General features: G+C 38.4%; 1 protein-coding gene across 19 annotated transcripts in view; it reads left to right on the forward strand.

Moving 5' to 3' along the window:
* Positions 1 to 24,655, forward strand: part of CADM2 (cell adhesion molecule 2) — a 589,213-nt gene extending 564,558 nt beyond the window's left edge. For all 19 annotated transcript variants that reach the window (XM_069024966.1, XM_069024958.1, XM_069025004.1 and 16 more), the window contains 2 exons: positions 21,030 to 21,155; positions 22,740 to 24,655. In XM_069024966.1, coding sequence (XP_068881067.1) covers positions 21,030 to 21,155; positions 22,740 to 22,858 — 245 coding nt within the window. In that variant the 3' untranslated portion in view covers positions 22,859 to 24,655. The remainder of the gene's footprint in view (positions 1 to 21,029; positions 21,156 to 22,739) is intronic.
* Positions 24,656 to 26,576: the final 1,921 nt, after the last annotated feature.

Genomic DNA, 26,576 nt, shown 5'->3' on the forward strand with positions numbered 1-26,576 from the left:
ACAGTAAACTCTTCCTACTCAGACATCAGTGCAACTCAGACTATGCCAACAGGGTTTTTTATCTCCCTGAAGTAGGGATTCAGAATATTGAGCAGTTTGGAGTAGGATTTACAAGGATTTTACCTGCCTAGTTGCCCCATCATTTTCTCACTTCTTTTCTTCAGTTTTGCTTCAGTGGAAAGAAAATTAGATTCTTTGAAAACAAAAGGAATTTAGCAACAGCAAAGCAGCCAACTAATTGGGGAAAGAAGAAAGAAAAAAAGGGAAAGCATCCTAAAATACGTATTGTTTGCCCACCTGTTTTTTGCTAATCATGCAACAGTGACTAGAGCATTGACTGCTATTCTGCCTTGAAATCTGGTTTTGCTGGCTGAAGTTTCTTGCTGACTTAATAGGGGCTGAGTTTGACCATTGGAGCTATTCCCACGAGAGGATGTATTCCATGTTTCTGCACCCCCTCATTGATAACATTAAATGCTTGTGCACACACAGCAAATCTAAAGTAGAGCCTCTGTGATTCCATGTATTTTATTTCTTTGTTGGTTTGCTTCTGTCTTTAAATGCATTAAGAATAGAAAGGGGAAGTAGTGAAATCCAGGGGAAGATACATATTTTGTTTCCTATCACGATTTAAAGAACCCCTCATAGTTTATTTTAAATAGTGTGCAAAGGGACAGCATTTGGAGGAAGCAAACACAAGGCCAGTTTATAACACTAGTTCTAACTTTCCTAAATGGGAGAGAGAGCTGTATAGGTAAAATAAAACTGGGACTCCTACTCCTGCTACTAATAATAGCAGCAATAACTAAGAGAAGGGCATGCTTATTTTAATTCATTATTCTAAGGAACCTCTGAAAATCTGCCTCTCCTTTCCCCAACACTGCCAAATAGAGAGAACAAATGTAGCCAGTACTTTTTCTCAGTCCTGGTTGTATTTCATCCATAGGTACAGTAATTCTGCTGAATTTTAGCATGTTCTGTCACATAGGAAGCACCAAAAGTCACGGCTGCATCGCTGTGATTCAACAATGTTTATGAACTAAAGTGAATGGAATTAAAAAAATGGACAGAAAGAGGTTTGCATTCATAGGGCAGATTCTTTTCCCCAGTCTTTCCAGTCTCTTCTGTTTCTTGAAAATCTCTTAAAATATTTTGTTCATGTTCTTGTATCAAAAATGTTAATAAGCACCAAATGCTGGGAAGAAAACATTACTTTGCTTTTTCCAAAACTTCCACAACCAGTGTAACATTTCTTTTGTTGTAATTGATTTTCAAGTTTGTTTAAATGTTTCACAAGGTGTAACATACTGAAATGAGTCATCCAGTTTTCAGGGTGTTCTGGGAATCAAAGGTTCCTGTACAATGTAGGTGTAAAAACACTATTAGAATGTTAGCAGTAGAATAACTCTCCCTAAACGTGTTGAAAATGGTTAGTTTTTTGGTTTTTTTTTTTTTTAAAGAACAGTTCAACTCACCATCAATTACACTCAGAGCTCATTATGTTTCTGCTTTTATAATTATCAGTCCTTTTATGTCTTGGGCCTTTCTTGTAGCTCCTTGGAAGAAAATTCTGGTTTTGATGCACAGCTGCTGGTTTCACACAGGTCCTGCCTCAAAAAGCCAGAACTGATATCAAATGCTGTTGTCAGTTACAAAAAGCAATCACAGCCACCATTTTTTATGTTTTCTCAGAAGGCACCTATGAGACATTTCAAAGCGTTGTATTGGATTGCTTCACAACATTTTTTTCTCTTTAAGCAACCCTCTGAAAGTGTCCTTTTGTTGTGTCATGGATCCCCTACACACTGTTGCTCCTCCAGCAACCCTACCCATCCTGTTGGCATATGAAGAGATGGAATAATTTAAAGTCAGATTCTGAGAACTGGGAATTAAAAGGAGAGATTTTATCTGTCACTTTCCTCAGCATTTGTTTCTCTGTGTGTCTATAGACTAAAAATACTATTTTTTTTTAAATTTTTCTTTCATGTGTCAGCATTTTCAACAAGGATTTATTTCTACAACAGGTGATCATAAACCTTGCCTCTAAAAAAATAAATCACTTGTCCGTAAAAAAGTGTTATGCCAAAATACGTGATTTGAAATGATCAATATGATCTTTCCTGAAGTTCTACTGCTTAGCCCTGAGGGTTCTTTCCCACATACTTCATGAGTTTGTTCTGTGCTCTGAGATAACAGGACATGCTTCCATTAAAGCTTACAAATCTGGTTCAAGAAGCCTTCTCAGTGATGGTATGTTTATAGACATGCCAGGCCACAATGTAAATATGTGCATGAGAAAAATACCTGCTCAAGTGCTTTGCAGAATGGGGTTTGTGTTCTCCATACAAAGAAACACATCTCTGACACACTAAGAAGGTCCCAGAAGTAGTTTGGATTGCCTGAGAACCATCCCTGTCAGCCAACAGCTCTTAGGGGTAGCTGTAAGTTGTTTTAAATATTTAAAAGCTTGAAATGTATATTGAGTCAGGTGGGACAAGACTGCATCCTTAGATACTGGAAGTAAAGCAAGCATGAAGTATTCACAATGTCAAACTATTCAGTGCTAAGCCTCTGATGAGGGACTCAGTCATGATAGTATTTGTTTAAAGGGTTGGCTGGTGTAGTTCTTAGTGGATGTGAAGGAAAACCAAAGTGTTTGTTTTGTTTGGGCAAGGTTTTTTGGGTTGTTTTTTTCCCAGCATATTTCAGAAAAAGGGAAGTCAACTTCTTTCCGTTGCATGTGTTCTGTGAAATGACAGACATCTCTTCAGGCAAAAAAATCTTGCAGTAATTTGTCTGACTATCAGCAGACAGGTAAATACAGCTTGAAAAGCAGATGTTTCAAAGAACAAATTTAAGCATCACTAGAAAATGTGATTTACATTTAACTGTGCATCTTGGCTTCTACAGATTTTCTATTAATAACTGGAAGATAAATTCTGTGAAAAAAGCGGTGCTTCGAAGAAAACTTTCCAAGGTTTCACATACACTATGTTTTTCTTATGTTCTCATAAAAATGTTAAGATGATAATAGTATAGAAAATTGGTCAATTAACTGTAAATTCCTGTCATAAAATGCTAAAAGGGAATTGCTTAAACCAAATAGCAATGCAAATGAGTGATATCCCCTATCAACTAAGTGTGCATGTGCTTAAAACATCATGTTTTAAATCAACAGCTGTGACAGAGGTGCACACCTCTGAAGAGATGTAAGATGGAGAGAGAGGGAGGATTTTAACTGAATGTCTTCATTCTGCTGAACACACAGTGAGGCAGCAAACTAATTGTTGCAGAAAGGAGAGGAACATATTAATGGTGCCATGTTTTTCATATATGATATCTTCAAATACAGCATTCCACTTCATTCACAGATGAAGTGTTGCTAAGGAACCACCCTGCTGACAGTAGTTTATATCTTGTTAAGAGTTCTGGAACATTTTGATCGTGGCCAGGACTAAATCATACTGTTGCTGGTCGGTGTGCACTTGCTCACTCACGTAAGGGAGATATGAGATGTGTCACTGCATCCATCCTCTGAGTCATTTTCCCAGGAGGAATTTGCCTTTTTACGTGCAACCAGTCAACAGAGACCAAGGTCAAGGAGTCTGATATTCAGTGCCTGATGCTAGGCAGTCAGCTAGAGAAGGGGAGGTCAGTGCTGAATGAGGCATTTCAAGGTGGTCTTTGGGTACTGTAGCTCCTGTGTTTATCCAATGCTCCAAGACAGTTCCACTAAAAAGTGGTGGGTTTTTTTCAAATTGAAGGCACAAAGCCCTACTTCTCACATAACATCACTGCCCAATTCTGGGGACTTAATTTCTGTCTCACAGTGTGGTCATGGCCTTGACATGTAACTTTGTTGTAGCGATTCCCTTAGTTTGCAGGTTTCACCCTCTTTCATGCATGCCACAATTGTATTTATTTTAATATTCTTTGTTAACTTCTACATCCCCACTGAAACATAATGATTCTGTTCCCCTTCATGTTGCATCTTGAATGAAACATCTGTGGTTAGTACATTTTGGTTTGAATTTAGCGTTTTCAAGTGTGTGTTTAGCACTTCTGTGGTAAAACAAATCACTTGGGCCCTCAGGCAACTTAGGGCTAGAGACACCTACTTGGGTGAATTTAAAACAGCTTTTAGGGGCAGGCAGGTCCACATATGTAAAAAAAGGCATGCTGCCTCTAAGCATGTGCAATACAGCGTATCAGCTACCCAGGGATGTGTTTTCAGGGATGCATTTGTCTTGCTGTCCTTTAAATGGCTTAAGCCACTCATCTGTGAACACTCTTCATGACTTTGCTGCTCAAATTTGCCTTAAGATGTACTAAAGATACTTAAATGTTCATTTGGTTCTCATCTTGAATACACATTCGCATTGAATAGAAAAAAAAAGTGCCAGAGGTCTCATGGAGCCCATTGATGGGACAAGGAAAAGTTCTTCACTTCCAAAGCAATAGCAGGAAGTGACAAAAACAAAATAGCCAGGCAGGACTTGTGCAGATGCTCGTGACACTGGTGAAGTCATTTTAAATGACAGCTTTGCTGGAGCTGTATGAGCATCTTTCATGGGAAAGTAGCAGAGGAAAAGGATGGTGAGAGAGCTGTGGAAGGCAGGAGACACAGAAAACTGTGAGTAAGCACACTCCTAGATAGAGTTGGGATACCATGTCATTAACATATGTTCTGGGAAATTTTTCTCTCCTTGAAATCATGTCACCAGAGAGGAAGGGATATGGGGAAGTGGGAGGAAAAGAGAGATGGCTGATGCACTCCAGAATGTTTTCCCACAGAAAACCCAGGGGCGGAGAGAAGTTTCAGGCCAGAATTTTTGCAGCAGGATTTTTATCTCCTCAGTTCTGGGGAGAAGATCTGGCCCATGTATTTAGAAGTCAGATTGTTAGATGAGGGCTTCTGTGTGGTAGTTCCATCGGAGCCCCCGCTGTGTTGGGGGTCTGCTGTGTACTTTGAAAAACACGTGCTCCCTGTTATTACATGGAGATAAGGTCCAATATATTTTTACCTACAAAGTGTTTTGTGCATTGAATATCAAATCTGACAGGCAGAGAGGCAATTTCTGTGGTTGCTGGTTCTTACTTCTTCCTATTACAGAGAAACACCACCATCCAGAGCTTTACTTGCATGACCATTTCTCTACTGAGTAAAGAGATATAAGATATTTCAAATGAGTTGAACTTGCTATAAATAAACCTAGCTACACCTGAGGAAAACAGAATTACACTAGTTTTGTCAAGCTGGATATAAAATTGAAATCCTGACTGAAAATACTGCAATTGCCACAGAATGCTGAAGTGTCAGCTCATTTCTTTGCAAATCTAACCTCTCAGTAATTGTAAACATAATTTAATGGAAAGTCCATTGGAACAATTTGCTGATCTTTGACATTCTCATTATGTATAATGCTTTGTGAGACATTGCCTGAAATAATCTAGTGTAGAATATACCTTTTTTTTCTTCCAGAATTCTGAGACCCTGTTTTTGAGATTAAAACCAGATTATTTTGAGAAAAAAATATTACAGACCCTTTATATTGCATAGAGTTTTCCTATACCAACATACAGCTGCTTTCTGTGGTATAGTTTCTAAGGTTTTATATTAACTCCTGCTGCCTGATTCATGTGTGTCCCTTACTAGAAGGTAGGACAAAAGTAATTGTGGAGCCTTTTGAAATTTCTGGCAGTATGGATTTGACAGTGATGGCAGCAATGTAAGACAACACAGAAAAAACGGGACAACCTAAAGCAATAGCAGGATCATGGCATCCTCCTGGATGCTGGTTTATTATTAATTGTTCATTTTAAGGTGCAGAAAGCTGCAAAACTTTTTTTTTTTTCCATGTATTCTTCATTTTGGTGGCTTATGCCCCATTTCCTACAACTGTAGGATGGTAAAAGTTTTAACAGACCTCAGGAGACCAGCCAGTCCAAGCCCAGCTTAAAGCAGGGCCATGATGCATCAGGTTGTTCAGGGCCTCATTCAGGTGAATTTTTTCAAAAGTCCATGCGTGGAAAACCCACAGCACTTCTGGGTAACTTGTTCCAGTGTTTGACCATCCTTGTGGTGAATAAGAATTTCTTAATAGCTAGTTTGAACTTTTGATGTTCCAGCTTGTGTCCGTTGCCTCTCTTCTTTGCACACCTCTAACAAAAGTCTGGCTCCATCATCTCTTCTCCTTCCCCTCCAGTAGAAGACATCAATGGTGTTTCCTCCTTCAACTCTCTCTTCTTCAGCATGAAATGTCATTCTCCCAGCATCTCCTCATACATTGTGTGAAATATATTGTATTATGGCTTATACTGATGCCATGATGATTTTTTGCCTTTTCTTTTATACCCCTGTTACACCTTTTTACAACTTCTGTATTCCTAGTGCTTTTTGCCTACATTCTTGGACTTGTTTGTTCAGCTAGGAGACTAAACATTTTAGAAGCTTCGTAGCCAGGGATCAGTGTGTCCCAGACCCCAAGGTCTTCTCCAGAACACCTTCTGTAAACTGAGATAGAACCATCCAGGGGAAGGCTCCTTGGGGAGGGGGGGCTGATTCGAGCCTCTCATTGGGGAATTTTTGATAGATCTGCTAATTAGTAACACCTATAATGTTATACCAGATCTTTTGGGGGTGTGCATTTCGGTGCATTCGACCTGGACGTGTGCACCTAAGGATCCTTAAAATAAATACCAAGGTAAAATCCCTTTTCCCCTTCTAACCGTGTGTGACTCTTGATTTTAAGACCAGGAAAAGGCACCAATACCTGCAGAGCCATGGTAGCTTTTGGAACAATAGTGGTTTATAGTACCATGAAGATTTAACCATGTGTCAGCAATGAAAGGCACAAAGGTCCTATAAATACCTAACTTGTTCATGCAGGAATGGTTACTTAAGTTATTAAGAGAAGTCACTCTACCTGTACATACATTATTCTAAAACATTAACATTTTATGGGTCTTTTCTTGTGACTGTTGTGGTTGCTTTTGTTACTCGGTGGTGACAAAAATGGTAAGATTACCTTATTGTTCCCTGAAACCTTGACCACTAGATGCAGGTTTGATTGCTTCATGTAATTTTAAAGTTCCAAACTGTATTGTTGCATTTGATTAGCATACAAATAAAGCATTTAATATTTAATTGCTCCTCCGAGATTTTAGGTACTTCGTGTAACTTAATATAAAGAAGTTTTAATCATAATTTTCTAAGTTTAATTGTAATGCATAAATTATTATCACTTGTGGGAAAGTAGACATTACTGGGATGAAAAAGTAAACTGAAGCCAGGAGAGTATAGCTGTTCATTTTTAAAACAATAATTCTCTGGTACCTTCTTGTATCAGCTGACATACATCTTCAATGATTCTATTATTAAAATGGAACATCTTTTCCTATTAAATTCAAGGTTATTTATGAACCCAAGGGTTCGTGTTGACCTGTTTAACAATGTTTAACAGCATCCCTAATACTTCTCTGTTTGTTTCCATAAACTGGAAGCAGATTCATCCTATTTCTGGCTTATTCCCATATTTCTGTTTATTTTTATCTTCATGAATTACCCGGTGTGAATTACTTCCAGTGGCGTAGCTGCGTATGGCTGTCTTGTTCAGTCTCATCTCTCTGAAATAAAAGCATCCAGATTTAATTTCTTCATTATGCAAATTCATTATAATAGATACTCAGTTTCTTTTTATACAAAAAAAAATATATATATGTGTATGTATATGTATATCCAATGGAAAGCTTAGTAAAAATGAAACCCACAGAAGTCCATTTCAAATGTTTTAAAATACTGTTACATAGAGTATTGTGTGTAAAGGCAGGTAAAGTGCCTGCCTTACTAGTACTACTGGGATATCTAAAATCATTCTTTTATAATTCCTTCTATGAGCCAAGGTAATACATTGCTCCTGAGCCTCACTTTGTTCTAGAGGAACTGAGGCTCAGATAAAGAGAACACTTTGCCAAAATGCACGTCAAGGCATTTGTTGAATGGCAGGGATTTAAATCTGATTTTCCATGCTTATTCCCTGGAAAAACCTGCCTCTCAATGGGTGCCACCAGCATGACATCCTGGAGGACACCTTCCCAACCTCTGGGCCTTACGTGTCGCTGTGAGCAGACTAAGCACAGCAAGCACACGGTTTTATGATTTTGCTCAACCACAAGGTGCAAAAAACCCCTTTCCACCTTAAGTATCAAAATGGATATTGAAGGAACAGGCCCCACGCTGCCTCCCTGGCCCAGGTGATGGGAGCAGGACTTTGATGAAAGGCTGCTCCCAGCGAGGGGGACTCTGTGATTATGCTCTGCCCAGCGCCGTGGGCTCACTGCTGCCGCTGGCGCCAGACCCAGACATGCTGGTGTCAGAGAGAAGCTGTCACAGTGGGCTCTGAATTCATGAATCTCACCTCTATGGGAGGAGGAGCAGCCTGCTAAAGGTTTCCAGAAGGCAAGGAAGGCTAAAAACTCTGCTTCTCACAGCTAACGGATTCCTAGCTGCTTCTTTAACTTGCCTTTGTCTCCCCTGGTAGCCAGAGTCTTGTAAACTGGAGCTGGGATCTAACAGCCCAGCTCCAAATCAACAGAAGCACTTAATCACATGATTAAGTCAATTTGTTGCATGCTTATATGTTTTACTGAATTAAGGGCTATAGCACCCTTGAAATATCCACACATGGCTTCACAGCTCTCAGAAACAATCTCTGGTTTTCAGCTGAATGCAGTGTCTAATGCTTGCATGTCAGGAATGGTATTGTTAGAGATGCTGGTTAGATAGTCATAGCCAAAATTTCACTGACTAACAGAAGCTTCTGCATCAAAGAGGGTGTCATAGTGATCAAAATCATGTTTTTGAAGGACATCTTTATTTTTAATCAGTTTCACCATTCAGAATACTTCAGAGAGAAACATCATGTCCCTTACATGGCTATAATGCCAAGGCAACAGACTTACTAGGAAGGAAGGGAAGAAGGAAAGAAATAAAGAAAAGTTGCTCAGCAGTGGCATTTGGAAGAGTTGTGTTAATTCCAGATTTGTTTAGAACATTGTTTGCTACTTTCACAATTTGTCTTCTTGACTTCCTAAAGAGAGGACTAAGTTCTTAGAGGTCTTTTAAAAGGAAATGTCTTTTAATGAACCACTTCAGTTAAGTAAGAGTGGATGCTAAGTGATGCAGGCTGATGAGACAATTTAAGGTGAAGGGTTTATATGGCAAATCTCATGCAGTTATAACAGAATAAGAACTGAGAAGGCAAAGAAAGGAAAATTACTTGTTGAAGCAATCTCATAGGAGATGGATGAGCAGAATATTTCTAGATCTTTCTTAGGCTCATAATGCTTCCCAGAACTTTTTTCCAGACCCATGTCTAGGTGGAAACAAATTTTAACCACTGCAATACAAAGATGCTGTCCTTTTAAGAGCTGTAGAGCAGCATGGGCTTTCTGCTCAGCTTCAGAGCAAGAATTTACAAGGCCAAAACTTTTTGATGGTCAGCACGTAAATCATGTGTGTGATTTACACAGAGTATCCTGGTACACTTTTTGGACAGAATGAATGTGCTATAAGAACCACAACAATGTAATAGGGTGGACCAGAAATATCCATCGTTTGGCTAGTAGATGATATTTGCCTGGGCTTTTTTTCTCAATTTTGAATTAATTTTGTTTTTAATCTGAGAGCTATAAAGCTCAATAAACTGCAAATCATAAGAAAGGCCTCAAACCACAATTAGTTGCTCTGTGAATATCCCCCAGACATTTTTCCCCAGCATTTCTGTCTTACCCTAAGTTTTAAAAAGACCTTCAGTAATGTACTAAATTTTGACTGTCCACATGTTGCAGCCACCACTGCAAGGAGGGCTTTAAAGTAAATGGTGAAATGGCAGCATAATTTTCTATTTTTTTCTTGAAATTTGTATTTTTTTTTGAGGTGTTTGGTTGGAATATTTTTTTAATGGTAGGCCTTGAACTGCTTTATTTTTTTTTGTTGTTGTTTTTTTTTACAGACAGTGTATAATTTGAAACTATTGACGTATTTTGCAGGATTTTTCTGATTTTTAAAGTTCTCCTCAAGAGCACTACTGATACTTATTTCCCCAGTGTTAGACTTTCTACAGCTTGCCAGCATCTGGAACAAGCTCAGGCTGCTATTAAATTGGGTCTGCCATCTTCAAACAGTGTGAGCACAATCGGCATTTAGTAAAATAAACATGGCCCCATTATTTCTTAATGCCTTGCTTAACAACTTTAAGATTAGACCACATCTCCCATGCTCCCAGTAGGCAGCACTTTAGCAGTGAGTAATATTTCTGTCTGCCGTAGTCAAGTAATCCCAAATGTAAGTAATTTACAGGCTGGCATTAGGGACTGTTACAAGAGACATATTGTAATATGTCACTGGAAATCAGCCTGCCTCTGCACGTTTGATCAACAGCCAGATGGAGGCTTTTATCACATTTATTTAATCTGAAATATACATAGTAATTACAGTGGACCTCTGGTTTCTCAGTCCTCGTTGCTGTCTCAGGAGAAGGTAGGAAATGAATCTGTCAGTCGCTAACTGGTGGGGATGTGACCCTCTCAGTAGAATTTGGGTGTGTTGCAGCTAGTGGTGCTGACAGTGGAGATCATGCTGCTGGAAATTAATGCATGTTGCCAAGTTTAAAAAAAAAAAAAAAAGAAAATAGGCCCATAAACCAAAGACTGTGTAACTTTATTTTTTTTATGAATACAGAAAGCCTTTAGGAAAGCAAAGATCAATGTTATTCTTAGCAAGCCCATTACCAATCGATGGCTTTAAGAGCAAACAATCTCTTACTAATAGCTGGATGGTATTTAACTTAAAGGCATCTGAAAACAACAGTCTTAATGTTCTCAGAGGAGGATTTGGTTAAGATATTGAATTCCATCAAGCATGTCATTATTAAAAGGGGAAAATGTTGTTGTTTCCATTAGTACAGGGTTGGCATAAAGAATGGATAGCATTCAGTTAAACCACCGGCAAAAATTCAAACTAATTGAAGGTAGATTTGTCTCTTGGACAAGGAACTTCACAAATGGATGTTGCCATTGTCACAAAGACTTTACATAAGGTTTTGTGCCCCAATTAGAGCAGCTATAGAAGATGCCTCAGATATTAACGGTGGTGCTGACCTTATCAATAATTTACTCCTCATTCCTGTTACTCTGTGCATTACAAGAGGCTATCTCTGCTAATGTCTCTCACATCTCTCTTTCTGAGATGAGCTGGATCAGTCAACATCCTCTTTTGGATCAGTTACTACCCCAACCACAAGTATGCCTGGCTAATCTTCTGGAGATACACTGACATATAAAATATACTATTAACTGCCAAAGAGGCTCTTCTGTTACAGTTACTCACACTGAGTAGTCCCATGACAGATTAAATTGCTGTTCAGCCTGAATAAGGTGTCAGATTCTGGCTGTAAGTGGCTGGTTTACTGGGGTGTTTTGATGTCATTATAAGCTTATTATTACTCTAATCTGATTTGGTAAGAAAAAATTAGTATGACAAGCATAAAGAATTCATTTGAACAATAGGTTTTCTTCCACCACAGAACTAAGTTTTAATTAGAGATGTTCTTCAATTAAATCAAATCTGCCTTTCTTGGTTTTAAAACTCTCATGAACATATTCAGTACAATGTAGCTTGTACAACTGTGAACCTGTTGCTGACTCTCTGATCTTTACCCAGCTCTACCTGTTTTCAACTAACTTTTTGTGTGTGGCTCTGCCTTACTGGTGAGGAAACCTCCACCTCCCCAGCTTCTGCCATTGGGAACAGCTTTGTCTCTCTCTCCACTGATCCTCCCCATCCATTTGTTTCATGCCACTTCTGAACTGAAAGTGTGTCTTTCTTCCCCTGCTTACTTGAGGTGGTATTTATTTGAGCTCTGCAGCGATACTGATTAGCTCTGCAAAGCAATCAGTGAGGGCATTCATGTAACAGATAGCATGAAAACAAGGTGGCAAAGATGCCACAGTGGAAATATTGATGCTACTTTCCAGTAGGCTTAAGCTCTTGGGGCTTCCTCAAGTTGGGGGAGGAAGCTTTGAGCCATCACTTTAATGCTTTGAGCGATCTCTCACTCAGCAATCTCCCCATAATTCATAATGTCTGCTGTGGTGATAATGAGTTGCTTTGTCTTGATATGTGAAAGATAAGACTGCCAGAGACCATCTGAGTCTGGCGCCAGCCCCTGTGATGGCAGCCAGCAGCAGATGCCCAAGCTCAGCTAACTCCCTGGAGCACAGGTGCCACACTCCCTTCCCACACAGTCCTGGTCATGTTTTCTCCAGCAAATCAAAGTCTGTGGGAAGCGACCAAAAGCCACAGATTAAAGGTACTCTAAGAAAGGGAGAAGAAACTGGCATCTCCAGTTTCTGTATTAATGAGAGAATGGTTTAATATTTATATAGATGATTAACTTCTGGTGGCAGGAAAAGGAGTTGGGTGCACACCTACTCCATCTGGTCTCTGGCCTTTTTTGGCGAAAAGCAAGAGCAGGGATCTTCCTATATTAATTGATGGAAAGTCATCAAAAGAAAGATGACACTTATGAAATGTGTTTTTTCTCCCAAAGTAAGAAGTCATGAATCTCATTTTTCTAGGTAGATATAGGGTCTTCTTTTTTCTTTTTTTTTTCCTTAAGTATCTAGTAGGTGGATGTTTCCAAAGTTTATTTTTTGTTTGTTTGTTTGTTTGTTTGTTTGTTTTTTACTGCAGTGAAGGCACTGAGCATTCTGGAACTTCACAGGAAAATGAAAATTAAAATGCTGGTACAGTTGACTCATTCAACTTAACAGGGAAATTCTCGTGTCATCTATGCCAGTTGTCTCTTTTCCTACAGCTTCCTGTTTCAGTAGACAGAAGTTATAGCTGGATGGGCTGCAAGTATTTCTTCAAATCCAGAATTGACTTAATTATCCTCTACAGAACATAAGATGAAGGCAAAAAGTTGCAGATCTCATTTCTTTTTTCCTAAGACAAAGTCTGAGGCAATTAATGAGTTTATTGACAGCCAAAAATATAATGTTGTCAATAAGAAAGGTCTTTTATGTGCTCTAATTAGAGGAACTGTTTCCTTCAGGAAACTGGAGCTTTTAAAGCAGAACTAAGGGAAAAAAAAAAAAGAAAGGGAAAAAAAAGAAATCTTAAAAAACAATGTGTCAATGACACAGGCACAAAATATGGAACGAGGTTCTAAGGATCCAGAAAAATATTGTTTGACTTTTCATCTTAACATTGTAGGTAGACAGCTCTCTTCTAAGCATTTTAAAAAAATACATTTACAAAATAAATAGGTATGGGTAATGCTTTTATTCACTTTGACAAGGGCTGCCTACTCACAAATACGCATCAGAAGACTTTGCATTTTTCCCTCTGCTGAAAGAAGTGTTGGCTTCATGAGAACAGCACAAGCTCTTCAAAAGGAGCTGTAGTTTCAGCTGCTGAAACATTAGTGTGGGACTTCTGTCCTTCTGGGACGTAGGCTCTTCTTAATAGGAATGTATATAAAATTCAGTACTGTGAAAAAAAAACACTTAGAGGCAAAATGGGCCAAATGTGCTACTGCAGTAGCACGGGAAGAAAAGGCTATCAATTCTTTTGAAGGTTTAGAAGTATTTTTTTCTGCCTGTCTTCACTATGGTTGATGATGTTCTACTATTAAAATAGCAGTTTATATATGCTATATATTAGTACACTGTTTTGTTCTTCTTTGCTTCAGGCACTGAAGGATAAAGAAGCTTGTCACATATTTTAAGTTCGGAATTGCTTAATAACAAAACACATTTTCAAAGAATTTCACAACCAGCCCCTTTGGGCAGCTACTCTTTGCAATTTAAATGAAGGTGCAGAAAGTTTCTTTTCCCCCCTTAACAATAGTTTCACAAGTTTGGCATACATGTATTTTAGTGGTTAGTAGTATATTACAAAAAGAGATTAAAAATATCTGTTTCAGCCTTCCAGGCCAGGCAAGGGAAATTGAACTGTGGGGTGCCCAAATTAAGATGCTAAAATGGGTAAATTCTGCTTACCAGCATTTATCACAGGCAGCACTACTGCCACTTTTCCTAAGGCAAATACCTTGTTAGCTATCACTTCAGTATAACCTTCTATCCGTATTGTGAGACAAGTGCCACTTTAGTCTTTTTTCCTACTGATGTAAGACCAGATCATTGAGGTTCTGTTTTGAGGTTTTGGGCTTTGTTTTTTTGCTGCTGGGGTTTTTTAGCTTGTTTGTTTTAAGTTCTACTTTTTTTCCCCCAAACTTGCATTGCTGGGACAATTAAATATTTTACGAACCCTATGGCTAAATCTTGGAAATGACATTAGTTTGAATACATTTTAAAACCCAAGTTTGTGCCATAAGCTGCAGAAAGAAATCTTCTCTGCTTTCCATGAGATTGTGCCTCATGGCTTTTTAACTGAATTATAGAAATATTGCAGTGTGACCTGACCAGGTTATGAGACAAGAAGGAAGAGAAGCACAAAGGGTGGGTTTTGGAAAAAGGAGAAAAAAGTGAGGTGGCAAAGGCTCAGAGGTTATAAATGCCACCTAACCATGTGAAAAGCTTCAAACAGGAGCTGTGCCATACTGGACACCAAAGTATTTGCAATGGAGAGAAACCTCTAACGAAAAATTGATTCTTGGGCAGAGATTTTGACAGAAGCTTTTGTCTCTATTAGGGCTTTTATAAAGGCATCCTTCCTACACATTCTCTGGTATTAATGAGCTCTGAGCTCCTGCTGCAACCCATCCTCTCAGGTTAGTTATAAGAAAACAAGGATCTTAAGTTCTTTACTGTCTCTTAAAACTTGTTGCAACGGATCCACAGTTGGTAAGTAATTGAACAGAGTGAAAAAGCATAATCACACAAGCTCTCCTTGGGAAATTAAGCTGATATGAAGAAAAAATTCAATGGGAAATATTTCTAATGTAACTTACATTCACTGATGGACTTCAGAAGATCTCACACTACTTGCTCTCTGTACTTTCTGCAGTTTGCTCTCTGCTGGTTAGGACACTTCGAAGCAGTGCAGGTTTAGATGTCTCATGATTCAAGGGTGCTTGTTAGATTTTCTCCAGAAGTCTTCACGGTCTCCCACCACTCATTGTCAATCTCATCTGCACCAATTCAAAAGCTTTTTAAATAAGACAGAGATAGTTATTTAATTTTTGTACTTTTGGAGTTTTCCCACCCTAAAATGCACATTGCTTTACTGATCTGATTTGAGAAAAGCCCTTAAAACAATAGCTTTTGCAAAAGTATGAAATATTGTTGAGTTGTACTGGGGGTTATAACAAGTCCCTGAATATGGGGGAAGAATCAGGAGTCATTTGAAGCGATTATTCTGCCATATAAATTTTAACATGGAGCCATGACCCAGGATCCTTTATTGGAGCAATTCTACTTTGCCGCAGCATTTGATTATTCATGAAATCAGTAAAAGTGACTGTAGGCTGGTGGTTTCAGTACATCTGTGAGAAATGGGACATCCCTTTCTTTTCCCAGCCTTAAGGAACAGTAATTTATGAGTAATGCATATACTAATAACTCTTCATTTTGTAAATAATGTTTAAGCTCCACAGCAAATTAGGATATTTCCAATTTTTCGTATAGTAGAAACGGCCAAACCAAATTATTATTTTGGATGCCTCAAAACTTAAGTCATCTCCTGCTCAGAGTGATTTTATTTAAAAACTTCAGCATATGAGCCAAACATACATGCAATACAGGGAGTTGCTTGAGCACATATTCCCCAAAATATGCCATTTCAGCATTCACAAATGGGCTTGTTTTGCCTTTGCTCAGGAAAGGGTTATCTGACCCTTTCCTGCAGCCTGCTCAGTCAAGTCGACTCTGCATAAATAAGAAGGAAACTTATGCATGAAGAAACTGAAATTAGATGAATAATTAGCATACACTTTATGCAAAAGCATGAAAAACTATTCCAAAATTTCTCTGCTTAACTAAAGTGTGATTTCATATTAAAATACTCTGCACTGGAACATTGTCAGCAGGTCATAAAAAGCACTTATCTACTTATTTATTAGGTCTAAGGTTTGTCTGATGCATTTCATCTTTTAACAAATGAGACATTTCTTTTCCTCTTAGTCATTTTAAGAGTGTTATTTCATTTGTGTGTTACTTCATTTAGGTGTATTCACTGTTTGTGAACAAACAGTAACAGGGAAATCCCAAAAGTTGCAAATGGGTACATTTTCACAGCATTGGCAATCAGTATTTTAAAGAGGCTTTCAAAATTTGGAAACAAAGAGCAAATACAAGAGAACTTTGAGGTTTTGTGTCATTATGTTTTTATCAGGTTTTCGTAGTTTCATCAAAGGACAAAATAAACAGAAAAAAGAACTGATCTCTGAAGATCTAGTCTGATTGCAAAATTGTAATTTCACTGTTTCAGGCCATGACTACTTTAGCTGCCTGTGCTCATGCAGTAAAAACCAGTATGTATTAAAACATTAACAGCATAATCTATTTTTTTTTTTTAATGTAAACAGCCAGATTATGAGTATTTATTGCACAGTTGCATACTTAAGATTTCATTTGCTGGAGTTGTGTTTATGGCAGGGTAGGATTTACTTGGTAAAGCCCATGAAGCTTATAACGTGAATCTAAAAATAATCCAAATAGTATTCTGTTTTTTGGAAAGTAAACTGTGGAGTGCTCACATGTTGCACTTTCAGGAACTTTAATGGCAGTTGCTAACACTTGTGCCCAGAACATTCGAATGATTGTGCATGTTCACTGTATAAATACCTAAAATACAAAAAAGCATAGTTTCCAAATCCCTGTATTTCTATCTTTCAGATACTGCTCAGGCACATTTTGAAATAGTAATTATTTATACCACGATAGAAAGCCCCAGATCTATAATTCACTCATGGGGCTTAGGTCATTTCATGAAAGGCAAAAGTATAGTGCATTACTCTGTATGCATAATGTAGAGCATATTTATATTTAATGCTAACATTATTTTTCTATGAGGAGACTATTCATGAGGTATGCTTCCTTTTCAGAATGTTGTTTATGTTGTACAGATTTTCATTTTGAGATGGAAAAAAGGCTTTTTTCCCAAGAAAATATTGGCCACTTTTAAAAATCTTTATTTCCTTCACTTCCATCTTTTCCTTTCTCTAGTTCCTTTCCTTTTTCCTTTTTAACAAAGGAATTGTTCACTGGTAATATAATAGTAATAGGTTATGTATAAGTTTTTTTTTCTGGACAAACTTCTTTAGCAGTCCCAACCAATATAATCTGGTTTTGATAGCGAGGTTGAGATTAGAGCAAAAAATACACTACTATTTTTGCAATCCAATGAATACCTACATTAATTTTAACGTTAACAAAATCCAGCCTATAGCAATATTAGAATCTCATTAATCCACACTAATTGGTGGAAACCTTGTATTTAGGCTGGCTTTAGGTCACTTCATGTAGTCACATCAGGTATGTCAGAGGAGGAGTGAGCCACTCTATGTAGGAAATCACCTGAGGATAAAAGCACAGAGGCACATTTATCTCAGTGTATTGTGAGGATTTTTATCTGTAATGTTTATTAAAGCTCACAGAGGACATGCGTTGTAAGTCTGGCTATTGAGCTAAGGCTGTGCACTTCAGTCAGCTTTTCAAAAATGCCTCTAGATAAAGTTCTGTGCTAACCCTTCTCTGGATTATACTCTGCATCAGGAAGTATACCATCCCTTAATATATCTCAGTTTATTCTTCAGTGTTACTGGCACCATAGCAGCAGGAGACAGTTTTTAGTGGGAAAACACGTTCATGCTCCTCCTGTCCCAGAGCATCTCCTGCAGGTCACACACAAGCCTTGGGGACATGAGTGGTCCTCAGAGTCCAAATGGGTCCTGCCCTTTTGCTGCAGGAAGGACCTTTACTCAACATTGCCACAGGCACTGCAAAAGGAGGAATTTCCTAGATGGCTCAAGCAGACTGACATTCCTGCAGCAAGCTGTCACCTTCCATCTTCTCAAGCGAGCCGCCACCTCTTCCTTGCTCCACTCAGAAAACAAAGCCCCTGCAAGGCAGGGCAGAGGAAGGCTGAATGCTCCAAGCTCTTGCTTTGGGAAGGCAATGCTTCAGTAGTCTTGCTTTGCCCTGTTAAGTTGCTGGTGCAGAGGATTTGGGGTCAGATTTAATGACCAAAATGGAGCCAATGTCCTGCTGGACTGATTATGTGTACTCAGGGTGGTGCTACCACCAGCAGCAGCATGCCAGGAGGATGTGGAGGTGGAAGAGGATGCAGGATAGATGACTTTATAAGGTGTTTCTACCTTTTTTGAGGCCTAATAGCTACTATTTGCCATCATGTCCACAGAAATGCTATGGCCGCGTTCCCCAAAGTCCTCATGGCAGCCAGAAGAGAAAGGTGTGGGAGCTCGGAAAGCCAGCAGTAATTGACAAAGTCATGCCTGATGATTCCAGTGACTGTTAAGAGCAGAACTGAATCTGTAACGGTGGCCATACCACTCTGTGCTCCAGCGAGCCTGAAAGTGTAGTTGCAGAATGCCTCACAGTTTGCAAAAGGAGGGGAAAACAGGATTCTTTTATTTCACCTATGTAACGTTATATTTATATACTTGTGTGTTTGTAGATCTTGGAATCATAGAATGGCTTGAGCTGGAAGGGACCATGGAGATCATCTCATTCCATGGACAGGGACACCTTCCACTGAGACCAGGTTTCTCAGAACTCCATCTATCCTGGCCTTGAGCACTTCCAGGGATGGGGCAGCCACAACTTCTCTGAGCAACCTGTGCCAGCACCTCACCACCCTCACAGTGAAAAATTTCTTCCTAAAATCTAATCTAAACCTACTCTCAGTTTGAAGCCGTTTCCCCTTGTCCTGCCATTACATACCCTTTTAAATAGTGCCTCTCCATCTTTCTTGCAGGCCCCATCCAGGTACTGGAAGGCCACAATTAGGTCACCCCAAAGCTGTCTCTTCTCCAGGCTGAAAGATCCCAATACTCTCAGCCTTTCCTCATGGGAGAGGTGCTCCATCCCTCACATCAACTTGGTGGCCTCCTCTGGATTCACTCCAACAGGTCCATGTCCTTCCTGTGCTGGAAAGCCCAGAACTGGATGCAGTTCTCCAGATGGGGTTCATTCAGAAGACTGGCTCAGAGGGGCAGAATCCCCTCCCTTGACTGCTGCCCAGGGCATATTTGGCTTTCTGGGCTGCAAGAGCACAAGACCAGCTCATGTCCAGCCTCTCATCCACCAGCACCTCCAAGTCAGAGCCAGGCTGCTCTGGATCTGTTCATCCCCCAGCCTGGATTGAGAGCAGGATTTGCCCCGACCTGGGTGCAGCAGCACCACTTGGCCTTGTTACACATCATGAGGTCCCCATACCAGATGTACCCATACATCTTGCTGCCATACAACAATCCTGGTCAGCAGAATGTAATTATGGTATTAGGGAATCACACCTCCTCAGGATTATCAGAGGCCTTTCTATTATCTTCCCAGACTTTCCCTCTTTTCTCAGCATAAATATTTTTCCTGCCTTTCCCTTTTGCAAAGCAGAGAAGTTGTTTGCAAACTCTTTGAAGAATATAAACAGCTCCTACAAGGGAAAAGTCCTTGAAGCAGTGAGAGTGGACTGATTGCAGCATACAGTACATGCTAATAACATCTTCATAGCAGAGGCATTTTCATTATAATAGGAACCATACCATGATCCTCAGATTGAATTTTTACCTTCTGCATTTATCTGTTGAGTCAACAGTCACAGGTTACTGTTTCATTGTAAAAAGTTCTGAAGAATTACTGACACCAAAGTAGTGCCATTTCCCATGACTGTCTCTTTGCAACTTTTGTGATGCATTGGGCAACAGAACAGGCAAATGACCAGCACAGGATGTTGGAATCTGACAGTATTCCCAGTGCCCTGCACAGAGTTGGGAAAAGGAACCTGCTAATTCACTCTGCCATTAGAAAATGTGCAGATGATACTGAGTTGTGGGGGAGTGTTGATCTGTTGGGGGGTAGGAGGGCTCTGCAGAGGGACGTGGACAGGCTGGATCAATGGGCCAAATGCAACATGAGGTTTAACAACACCAAAGTGCAAGCTGGGCCAGAGGAGGTTTAAGTTGGACATTGGGAAGAAGTTCTTCACAGAAAGAGTGACTGGGCATTGGGATGGGCTGGCCAGGGAGGTGGTGGAGTCACCATCGCTGGAGGTGTTTAAGAAGTGACTGGATGTGGCACTCAGTGCCGTGGTTTAGTTGATAAGGTGGTGTTACTTCATTGGTTGGGCTTGATGATCTCAAAGATCTTTTCCGTCCTAGCTGACTCTGATTCTCTGATATCTATTACATGTTGCTCACATTGGGTGTTAATCAAGTGTTTGTAGTGAATTCACAGACTGATGCTTGAGTCTGAATGATGAGCTTTCAGGTTGCCTGAAAACTTCGTCTGACCAAATCCATGCAGACTCAGCCATGTGCAGAGGAACTTGGCATGTCTGCACTTTGTCTGCCTTTCTATTTCTGGTGCAAGAGGTTAGGAATGAGAGGAAGAGAACATATAAGGGTTCCCTACTGAGAATCAATTCTATAAATTATGCATTATGCAGACACTATTCTGCTGATGCTAGCCGATCCCCAATTCTCACTTCCTTGTTTTTCTTTCTATAAATAGCTATGGCCAGGTTTTCAGTTGTAAAATGACGAGGACAAAGCTAAAAACCTTTTCCATTTAATAACCTCTGCCAAAGAAGAATAAGGTAATATTTTTCATAACTGTGATGTCCTCAGGGTTTTAACAATCTGGGAATACAAGCAGCACTGTGTTGTTGATAAGATACTGGGAGTAAAAGTGGGAATAACCATGCTGAATATTAAAGAGGGAAATGTCCTATTTTCAGGATGATCAGTATAAAACTTGGTATAGTGAATTTTCCGGACTTTTTTTGTCTGTGTAGGACCACTTTTGCTTTTTGTCTCTCCCTCTAGATCCAAATGCTTTGGCTGGACAGACCGGACCTGACCACGCTCTTATAGGAGGAATAGTGGCTGTAGTTGTCTTTGTAACATTATGTTCTATAATTCTCCTTGGTCGATATCTGGCAAGACATAAAGGTAGGACAATTTAGTGGAAGTTCAGTCACTTCTGGAAGCATGGCATGATTTCACCTGGGGGTGCCATTCCCTTTCACCTTCCCTGCTCTGCTAAATGATTCGAACAAAACATCTTAATTCTCAGTCCAGTTGCAAGAGAAGTCCCTGTGAATTTTAATCAGTTTTCTGGTGGGCTGGCTAAGGCAAAGGACGTGGAGTTAGTTAAATGCACAGGGTCATCTTACAAGTCAGTGATTTAGAGAGACCAAGGGGTAAGATTGGCCCTTGGTTTTGGCTCTTAGCTCCTGATATTTGATTGCACGTTCTCATCGTGCTCTCACAGTTTTAGCTACCATATCAATTAAGCAGAGTATATATGCATTGAATGAACAAGCTTTTTCATTTTAATGGGTTATGCTAATATTTTAAGTATATATTTAAAAGATAATATTAGAAGCTGGTGGTGAGTTTTCACATCAGTTTATCAATTATCCCACTGGAATAAGGGGTTCATTCCTGGGGCTAGCTTTATTTTATTGCGTGGTTTTACCTTAATAATTCTGGTCCCTTCGTTTTCAGTCCCCTCTGCCACTAAAGATAACGGGAATGGAGTGACACTGACTTCTGACTTCCCTATGATTTCATTCAGACCTAGTTAGTTGCAAAATCATGCCTTGAGATTTAACCTCTGTGTGGCTTGCAGATCTATTGCTAAAACTCAGTTGATCCCCTAATCACACCCCCCAAAAAAAAAAAAAAAGAGAGGATGAGTGTTGGTATTAATTCAGTAAGTCTCATTTTAGATAGGGTAATCATATACCTAGCAAACATAAATTGATAAAAACATCAATTTGATTGGACTACATGGGAGAAAATCAGGATTTTTTTTTAATGAGCCAGTGAAAATGTCTCTCTTTTGTTTAATTTTCCTGAATGAACAGTTGTGCATTTTATGCCAGCATAAGTAATGCTTTTCACAAAGGGAAATTTGGCTATTGTACACATTTCTTTTTATTCATATCCAGAGCATAAAAATAGCTGTGATAGTATAAAGTGAGTTGGTTCAGTTAATAAAACTGCCTCAATTTCATAAATCTTGGAACCTACTATGATACAATTCTGTAAAATTAAAGCATAGATATGATCAAGAAAAAACAGAAATACAAATGAGTGGCCATTAAAAAGAGAAAAAAAAGCATGTTTATGAATATCTAAGTATTTTAAATTGCTTTGTTTTTGATGGATAGCTATTTAATGAAATAACCAAGATTTTCTCACTTATTCTATAACTGAAAAATATATTGCCTATTACTGCAGTTAGATAAAGTGAAGTTTTATTAAAATATATATTTAATTTGTTGTGGATCTACTAGAGTTTGTATATGTGCCTTTATCAGTGTAAGTATCAGTGTAAATATTTCTTCAGCAAATTAGAAAGTTGAGCATACCTTCATGACGTATACTAAAAACTGTGTAAAAATATTTTTCACTCATTAAAAAAATGCAGCATTGTTTGAAATGTACTTCCTATAATGCGGAGTAAAAAAAAAACAAACCCTAATCTTTTTTTCTTTTTTTTCTTTTCTCTTGTACTGATTCCTACAGGAACATATTTAACAAATGAAGCAAAAGGAGCTGAAGATGCACCTGATGCCGACACAGCCATTATCAATGCAGAAGGCAGCCAAGTCAATGCAGAGGAGAAAAAAGAGTATTTCATTTAGATGCAGCTAGAATCTTGGAGTTTTACTTATCAGGCTGACTGCTGGAGAAAACTGGCTATCATTTCTCAGAATTCATTTCTGCCATCTTCTGCTATCTTTATTAACTCGCATACCTGCTATAAGTAGCCAGTTTATGCCAACAATCAGCTGTTGACATCATCATTCTATAATTACAGTATCATGCGTAAAGCAGGACATTTCTTATTGCCTAAAAATCATATCCACTGCTCTCTTAACATACAGTGCTTGAATATACAGCCTTAACAATGTTAATCATCATCCTAATCCAAGTTTTCTACATATTTAAGTGTTATGCAGCTTTCTTTTCCGGTTTTCTTTTATCATGTCCCTACTAGTATGTCATAGAACAAAATTCATAACAAGTACTATTAGGTAAGGTCCTAATTTACTTACAGAAAATGTTAAGTCTAAGATTAGAGGTTTACAAAGAATATTTTGTATGTCTATCTATAATTCAAAAAGCAACTTGTTTTTGAAACATATGCCCTTGGAAACACAAATTGAAATCTGTTCAGTATAGTTTCCTGTATGCTTGGATTTGGTGGAAAAAAGATCAGCCCAGTGAATTTTTTGTTTGGTTTTGCTATCTTTTGTTATGATTTAAGTGGTACCTTGACAACTGTGCCATGTTTCAGTGGTGAAAACATGCTGAATAGCTATACAAATTCTGCAAAGTTAGGTAATAGAGCTTCTTTTGAAACAATTTGTCCTGCCCTTTTACTTGCTTTTGGGATCAAAAAGATTAGAGAATTTTCTGAGTAATTTATGTTTTTATAATTTATTTTCTAAACATAAACTCACCTGCCTACTCAAATTTGATGTACTCATGGGGCACAATTGCAAGGCATTTTAGTATCTGTATATAGTGCATATAATAAATTCAGTTAAACTTTATTTGATACATATTCAACTTTTTTGGCAGTAGCTAAGTCAGTCACAAGTAAGCATTTTCTAATGTCCATTATTTCCCTTTAGATATGACTCAAGTCAATATTCTGAGTAGATAACATGTATTAGTATTTTTTTGTCTGTATGTCCTAGCACTGTTCAGCAGCAAACTTTTCTAGTTCTTGTTAATTTTTTCTTTGTTATACAATGGAAGCACAATGTTATATGGAAAGGTAGTTTTAAGCTAACAACCAGTGCACAGCCTCAGGTTTTAAATTACAACCACATTTGATTACTATCCTTAAAAAGTACTATTGAGTTGCAAAAATTCTCAATTTTTAATTTGGCAGTTCCAGAGCTGCTTCTCTATGTTGGTTTGCCAAAAGAAAAAAAAAAAAAAAACTAAAAAAATAAAAAAAAGGAAAAAAAGAAAAAAAAAAGAAAAAATAGAAGTGTTAAAGCAAAAGATATATGTTTTGTGTATACAGTAAATGGACTAATTCTTTATATTAAATTCCTGTCTATGCATTTTGTGAGGTACAAACTTATGTCACCGTGAATGATAGAGAATTCCTGCCATGCTTTTAGCTCCACAGTGAAAGTCTCTGTTTGGATTATTTCTGAAATTTTTTTGTGTAATTGACAGCTGAAAAATCACATGCTCTTAAATATGACAACAAAACACTGTAAGCCCGTTGGCTTATTTCCTCTTCCAATGAAAAGAAAAGGTTGCCATAACAGGTCTTGGAAATGATTCTACACTGGAGAACGCAAGTTTAGTCTAGTTGGAGCTCGCTTTGCTCCTGTGTTTTGCACCTTTGACAAAAGAAGTATTTCTCTCTGGTTGATGTATTTGTGAAGCATAAAAGCATGATGGTCTGCTGTAAAGGACTTTCTCCTGGGATTTTATTTTTGTGTGGGGAAGGGAGAATTTGGAGTACGACATCATGTGGTATGGTAAAATGGAAGATAAAGGTGCTGTGACAGATTATTTATCAGAAGAATATAAACCTTTTAAGGACAATATTAGAGTATTTTAATTGTTTTTGTTGAAGCATTTATCTTGTTAATTTCTAAGAGAAAAGGGTGACGTCAATCAAAGCAGCACTTTTTTTCAAAATATACAGACATAAATAATATGATGTGGTTGAGTGTTAACATAATAAATCATATACAGTATGACATTTTAAAGAAATAAGTCTGCATTGATGTGATTGCATGCTTGTTTTTACAGTTCACTCCATACCCATCTGTGGAAAAATGCAATAATATGTTAATATAATATGGTAGTTTGAGAGAACCAGGTAGGTGCTACTAGACACATTGAAAACTAGTATAGGTTTACAAGATATTCATGTCTTTTAAAACATACACATGTAAAAGGCTGGCAAAGGAAGTCATTCAGTTTAATACCAAAAATATGGGTTCTTGTCGCAGCAGTTAGTTACATTAGCTATAGTACAGTATCAAAGTTTTATTTCAGGACCTGGGGCCCAGTTCAACTAAGCTTTTAAGCACATAGTCAGCTTCAGGCGTCAGAGAAGTTCCCTTGGAGTATAAGGCACTGTTCATATGCTTAAAAACTAAGTGCTTCCCTGGATGAGGGCCTTATTTGCTCAAGTGGAATTCCCCACCAGCATGGTGTTTACGCCTTTCTTCTTTCTTCCTAACTCCAGCTCGCTTGAATAGTAGGGTTGTTACTTGAACCATTACCCAGCCAAGGTCAGGTAGGACCTTCAAAAGCAGGATTGGCCTTGTGGTAACCATTTCAAACCATATTCTCCAGTGGCATAGAAACAGCATTTCAACTTGGCAAAAAAACCAGATATAAATTGTACTGTTAAAATAGGGATTTTTTTTTTTCCATCGGCTTTCAATTAAAACTCCTCACATGCGCTCATTTTTAACCCATTTGATTTTCCATTATCTTGCACCTGGTGATGTCCCTTGCAGCTGTGCACAGCAGGTGTGAAAAGCCCCACACAGAGCGTTCTACCTGGATAGCACTTTGCAGGCCTGTCTGGTCTTCACGGGTTCAAATTTCTACACTGGGTGTAAAGAGGCATCCCTCTTTTTTTGTAAGCAGAGTCATGGCTCAGCACTAATGACATTAAGTAGGCTAAAAGCCAGTTGTCCATTCCCTTTGCTCAAGTTCCCATTCTGGAACAAAAAAGTTTTTATTATGGTGCGAGGTACCTAGCGTGTGTGTAAAATGGAGGCTCTGAATGGGAACCACCTTTGCTAAAATGTATGTGACATCCTCTCCCTCACTCACTTGCAGAGTAGTTTTCTCCAGACCAGGTAGCTAGTTTCTGCCAGTGTACTGTTTACAGTGTCAATTGCTGATTATTTTTAAACTTTTTGATGTAGATTTTATTTTTTTTTCTTAATGCTTCAAGAACATTCTCATGATTTGAACAAGAAAGCGGTGCATCAGAAGACAAGGGGTGCATCATCCCACTCTTTTAGTGTCATCTGACAAACCAAGAGACAGTTTAAGGAACCTGATGTTTAACTTGAGGCTCAGAGTTTAAGCTAGAACACTTCAAAAAGTTTCCACAGTACTTAAGGATGGTTTGTCTTGCACTGAGACTCCCTCTCTAAAGGAACACATGAAGAAAACCAACTTTTTCTGAGTGAGGCATGAAAGTTAACATCTTGTGTGTTTTCATTGCAGTATAATATATATATAAATATATATATATAGCTATTTCAATGAAAAGAAAGGACAGAATCATCTGTAATTATGTAATTCATGATTGTAACAGCACTGAAGTTACCATGTACGCACATGTACAGTAGCTCTTTC

This window comes from Aphelocoma coerulescens, chromosome 1, assembly GCF_041296385.1.
Source record: "Aphelocoma coerulescens isolate FSJ_1873_10779 chromosome 1, UR_Acoe_1.0, whole genome shotgun sequence".
Taxonomy (NCBI): Eukaryota; Metazoa; Chordata; class Aves; order Passeriformes; family Corvidae; genus Aphelocoma; species Aphelocoma coerulescens.